The 5,414-nt window shown below is 40.3% G+C and overlaps 1 protein-coding gene across 1 annotated transcript in view; it reads left to right on the top strand.

Moving 5' to 3' along the window:
- The window catches only part of SNIP1 (Smad nuclear interacting protein 1), an 8,801-nt gene extending 4,177 nt beyond the window's left edge, over positions 1 to 4,624 (top strand). Inside the window, exons 3-4 of the mRNA XM_008580443.1 lie at positions 1,635 to 2,233; positions 3,154 to 4,624. Of these exons, the coding sequence (XP_008578665.1) occupies positions 1,635 to 2,233; positions 3,154 to 3,418 (864 nt within the window). The 3' untranslated portion in view covers positions 3,419 to 4,624. The remainder of the gene's footprint in view (positions 1 to 1,634; positions 2,234 to 3,153) is intronic.
- The last annotated feature ends 790 nt before the right edge of the window (positions 4,625 to 5,414 follow it).

The following is a 5,414-nucleotide window of genomic DNA, read 5'->3' as shown; positions in this document are numbered from 1 at the left end:
TGAAAAGGGGGAAGTTCTCTGCTTAATAAGGAAAGAAAAAAATTATATGCTGAGGGGCTAAGATCTACGGCAGATTGAATCATCTGTCCATGAAATTGTGATGATGTAAAATGAAATTCATGTGTATATAGGGTTCAGTACTGAGAATTCAGATACCCACTGGGGGACTTGGATTATATCCCCTGCAGACAAGGGGGACTACTGTATGGTATGTGTTGCAGACATTTTCTACCAGGCTGATTTTCAAGGCTTTTTATAGAAACCCTGGTATGTTTCTCTACTTTTTCATGTCTTTAAAAAGGTGTATTAATAAATGTTTACAGGTTTCTTCTTATATGTCTTTTATATTTCTTAAGTTTATTCTTAGTTATTCAATAATTTTTATTACTGTTGAAGTAGGATCTTTTATTTTTATTATATATATATATATATTTTTTTTTTCCTTCCTTTTTGTCTTTTTTTTACTGACCGGTAACGGGATCGCAACCCTCGGTGTTGTGCCCATACTGGGGACCGGCAACGGGATCGCAACCCTCGGTGTCGCGCCTGCACTGCGCTCAGCCAGTTAGTGGGAACCGGTCTCCACATGGGATCCGAACCCTCGGCGGGAGCGCCACCGCGCTCCCAAGCAGCGCACTCTCCAGTGTGCCACCGGGCCAGCCCGAAGTAGGGTCTTTTAAAATTACTATTATATTTTCATTTTTGGCATAAGAGAAAGCTAGTATTTTCTTTACACAGCGCCACCGCGCTCCCAAGCAGCGCACTCTCCAGTGTGCCACCGGGCCAGCCCGAAGTAGGATCTTTTAAAATTACTATTATATTTTCATTTTTGGTATAAGAGAAAGCTAGTATTTTCTTTACATATCTTGTACCTGACTGCTTACCTCTTTGTTAGTTCTATTTTTTTGTGTACTCTTCCCTATCAGTGTGTATATACAGTCATACACCACATAATGACATTTCTGTCAGTGATGGACTGCATATATGACAGTGGTCCCATAAAATTACAATACTGTACTTTTAATGTACTTTTTCGATGTTTAGTTACAGAAATACTTACCATTGTGTTTCAGTATTCTGTATAGTAACATGCTGTATGGGTTGGTAGCCGAGGAGCACTAGGCTGCACCATATATGCTAGGTGTAGTAGTAGGCTATACCATCTAGGTTTGTATGAGTGCACTCTGTGATGTTTGCCTAACTAGGTATCCCTGTTGTTAAGCAATGTGTGGTTGTAGTTACTTTTTTTTTTTTTTTCATGGTGGCTGGCCTGTACAGGGATCCAAACCCATGACCTCAGTGTTATAATGCTGCACTCTAACCACCTGAGCTAACAGGCTAGCCATGTAGTTACCTTTATTCTGAAAAGGAAGGAATTGCTTTTTCTTCTCCTTTCCATACCAAATAATCTCTTGTTTTTAGGGCTCTAGACATGGGCATGTGCTGTTAGGGCTATAGTTGAGTAGCAGCATGGGATATAGTATTTGTGGCCTTGCAAGGGACATAAATACCACAGGTAACCTTATTTCTGTGGGAAATTTTGTTATGAATGCCAGAGGTCAAACTTTTTTTTAACACAGCTTGTTCATAAATTGTGGACTGCCTTCAATTTACTGAATCTGTTTGAACTTCAGGAACGTGACGATCATCCTCGAAGAGGACGGGAGGATCGGCAGCACCGGGAGCCATCAGAACAAGAACACAGGAGAGCTAGGAACAGTGACCGAGAGAGACACCGGGGCCATTCCCACCAAAGGAGAACCTCTAACGAAAGGCCTGGGAGTGGGCAGGCTCAGGGGCGGAATCGAGACATTCAGAACCTACAGGGTCAGGAAGAAGAGCAGGAGTTTTATAACACCAGGCGCCGGGAACACCGCCAGAAGAACGAAGTTGGTGGTAGTGGTAATGAGTCTCAGGAGTTGCTTCCTCGACCTGGTGGCAACAATAAAGAAAAAGAGGTGCCCGCTAAGGAGAAACCAAGCTTTGAACTTTCTGGGGCACTTCTTGAGGACACTAACACCTTTAGGGGTGTAGTCATTAAATATAGTGAGCCGCCAGAAGCACGTATCCCCAAAAAACGATGGCGTCTCTACCCCTTTAAAAATGATGAGGTACTTCCAGTCATGTACATCCATCGACAAAGCGCATACCTTCTAGGTCGACACCGCCGCATTGCAGACATTCCAATTGATCATCCCTCCTGCTCAAAGCAGCACGCAGTCTTTCAGTATCGGTAGGTATTCATCTGGTGGAAGAAACTGAAATTCGAGCAAAAGCTGAATATCTCAGTTCAGATTACTAAAATTTGCATACGCATATATGCAGAAGAATCCCATATCCCTCATATCTAATATTCTTAAGAAGTATAGTTAATATGATTGCTCTTTGAATAATCATTTACCTTTGTATAAGAGCATTGAACTTAGTGTCAAAAACCCAGATTTTGAATCTTGCCACTGACCAAGTATTTGACCCTGATACAAGCCACTCTATGGGCTTCAGTTTCCATCTACATCATAGGGTTATCATGAGGGTGAAATGGAAATATAACTGAAAATGGCTGACATATGTGTTAGCTGAATCTGGATCTCAGTAGCTTGTGTAGTGCATCTGTTATCGTTTAATCCTCACAACAATCCTGTGAGGAGGATAGGACAGGTATTAATATCCCTGTTTGATAGGTGAGAAAACTGAAGCTCTGCAAAGCCAAGTGACTGGCCTAATAAATGATCACCATCCTAGAACTCTGGCTCAAATCCAGTTCCCTTGACTCTGAAGTCCAAGTTCACTATTTTTTCCTATTTGGACAGGAACTAAAATATATTGAAATATGGGTGAAAGAGGCATTTTCTTGGTTATAAACATCAGAAAAAATGTATTTTCTTAACTATGGCAAGAACCCTTGGGAGCTACATTTCAAGGTTTTGATCTACCATAGATCTTCCCCACCCCCCCCAGCAGCCAGTTTTCACCTTTTCTAAGTATACTTAAACTCCTAACTTCCCTATCCAGGGCTGTGCTTTCCCCTTGATGGAATTGTGTTCAAGCCAGATTATTTACATCATCTAGGCTGTGTTACCAAAGAGCATTAGAGATGCTGAGTGATCTGAGGCAGGGTTTTGCTCACAGATTTCTCTTTTTTATCTCTGCTAGGCTTGTTGAATACACCCGTGCTGATGGCACAGTTGGCCGAAGAGTGAAGCCCTACATTATTGACCTTGGCTCAGGCAATGGAACCTTCTTGAACAACAAACGTATTGAGCCACAGAGATACTATGAACTGAAAGAAAAGGATGTACTTAAATTTGGGTTCAGTAGCAGGGAGTATGTCTTACTCCATGAGTCATCGGACACTTCTGAATTAGACAGAAAAGAAGATGAGGATGACTATGAGGAGGAGGAAGTGTCTGACAGCTAGCAAACTAAGAAACAACCCAAACTATTGAGACACCTTTTCCTTCTTGTAAGGCTTTGGGATTGACTCAAAGGGCACTGTGGTGCTCTCTGTAATGCCTCTTATTGCCTTAAATCTTTCCTCTGTTGCTGATCAGCTTATGTTACAGTTTAAAAACACTGACTTCTGTTTTGCTGACCTTTTTTCCATGGCACTTAAGCCACATGCCTGTGGGCATTTGTTTCAGAATAGTCTCACCAGTTATAACACATCGTGTTTTAGTAAAAGTGTTGTGGCTTTAGTTGGTGCTTTCAGAACTGCTGCCTAGGAAGCTATAAACCCTTGGTTAAAGGAGAATCGTGGCTTGTTCTCTGTACAGTTATTTTATTTATATTGTTGTTAAGCTTTGTGGACCAGGTGTTTTTGTTTTGGGGGCAAACCCCTGAGCAGAGAATCTTACTAAGCTTTGGCGATCACCAAAACAGCCTCTGATATATACCAAAGCTTTGACCTGGTTGAGCTCTTGAGTCACAGAAGTTGATTTTGCACTTAGTTCTTGGGGGTGGGAATTTACTACATGACCTCATTATTGACTGTTTAACTTAAACAGATGCTTTATGGCATCTGCTTAAGCATATGACATATAGGAAGATCATGGCTGCTCCCAATGGGTGCTGATTTAATGTCACAAGAGGCTGAAATTGGTTGTGGATCTATTTCCTATGAGAGAATTCCTGATTTCTCCATTAAGCTTGTACATAACAATTTTGATCATCTTATCTCTTCAATTTTGCATTTTTATTCAAATGTTATCTTCTTTTTTTTCTTTGGGAAATACACTGTCACGTAGCAGGGTCCTTGCTTTATTCTAACAACATATGTATATGTTTAAAGGAGGTTGTGTAGTTTACATGTTCTACACATTTCATCTTTAAAATTCAGAGAGGTTATATTTACCTTCTCAAGGCTGGAAAGCAGAGGAATTGCTCAGTTTCCTAATTTTCCACCAGAATAATATGTGTAAGTAGGAAAGTATTAACTACTCACATACAGTACATTTGTATATATATATAAATTGTGTGTTAAAGAGTTGCATACTGATTTTCATATGTTTGTGATGTAAATGTAATACTACGTGATAGGCAAAGGCCTCCCTGCATTTGAGGAGCAGGTTTTCATTTATATGTATTTTTGGGATAAAAAATAATAAAATTTGTACATACAGCCCCATTTCAAAGGGTAATGCTTTCCTGGCATAGAAGACCTTGTGTGTTCATAGGTCTGTTTGCTGTTAAAGGAGTCTTTGTATCAATATTTTTTGAGATAAATATAGGTAGTTGAGTAAGGTGTTGTGGGGAGGAACCAGGAAATAGTAAAGATAGGACCAACACCTGCACTGGAATCCAGATCTTCAAATCTTGGCAAGTGAGTATTAGTAACATGGAAACACCAGTGGTTTCTGAACCGGGTGGTGAAGGATTTTTCCTTCCCGAAATAGAGCTTGGGGTAGGTTATCCAAGGGTACTTCAAAAAGTTCATGGAAAAATAGAATTGTAAGATAATATGAATATTTCCATGAACTTTTTGAAGTACACTCATACATAGTTGGCATTCACACCAGTGAAATACCAGTCTCTGGTTTCATCCTCTGATGGTGATGGTAGGGTGGGGTTGAGTAAGTCAGTGCCAGTACTAACTATTCCTCTTTGGTTGAAACTTTCGATGCTATTAAATTAGGTTGTCATCTTTTCTTTTCCATTGTTTGTAAATTATGGTCTGAAATACCCATGTGTACTCAGGGCTAAAGGTTGGTGAGTGTGGGGAGAGGCAGCTGACTAATGTTCATTCAAAAGAAATTTTAAAGTCCCCTGTGAAGTATGAACACTTAATAAGATCAATTAAATGAAAGGTAAAATGAAGGGAAACTGCAACAGTGGAAGGGCAGTTAGCCTTTCCCCCACAGTGTGTTCTGTATTGTTCACTATAACTGCTGTTTCTTCATTTTGATGTGTGCCGTAGA

This window comes from Galeopterus variegatus, unplaced genomic scaffold, assembly GCF_000696425.1.
Source record: "Galeopterus variegatus unplaced genomic scaffold, G_variegatus-3.0.2 Scaffold2098, whole genome shotgun sequence".
Classification (NCBI taxonomy): domain Eukaryota; kingdom Metazoa; phylum Chordata; class Mammalia; order Dermoptera; family Cynocephalidae; genus Galeopterus; species Galeopterus variegatus.
Note: the sequence above shows the minus strand (reverse complement) of the source record. Positions and strands in the feature narration are given on the sequence as shown.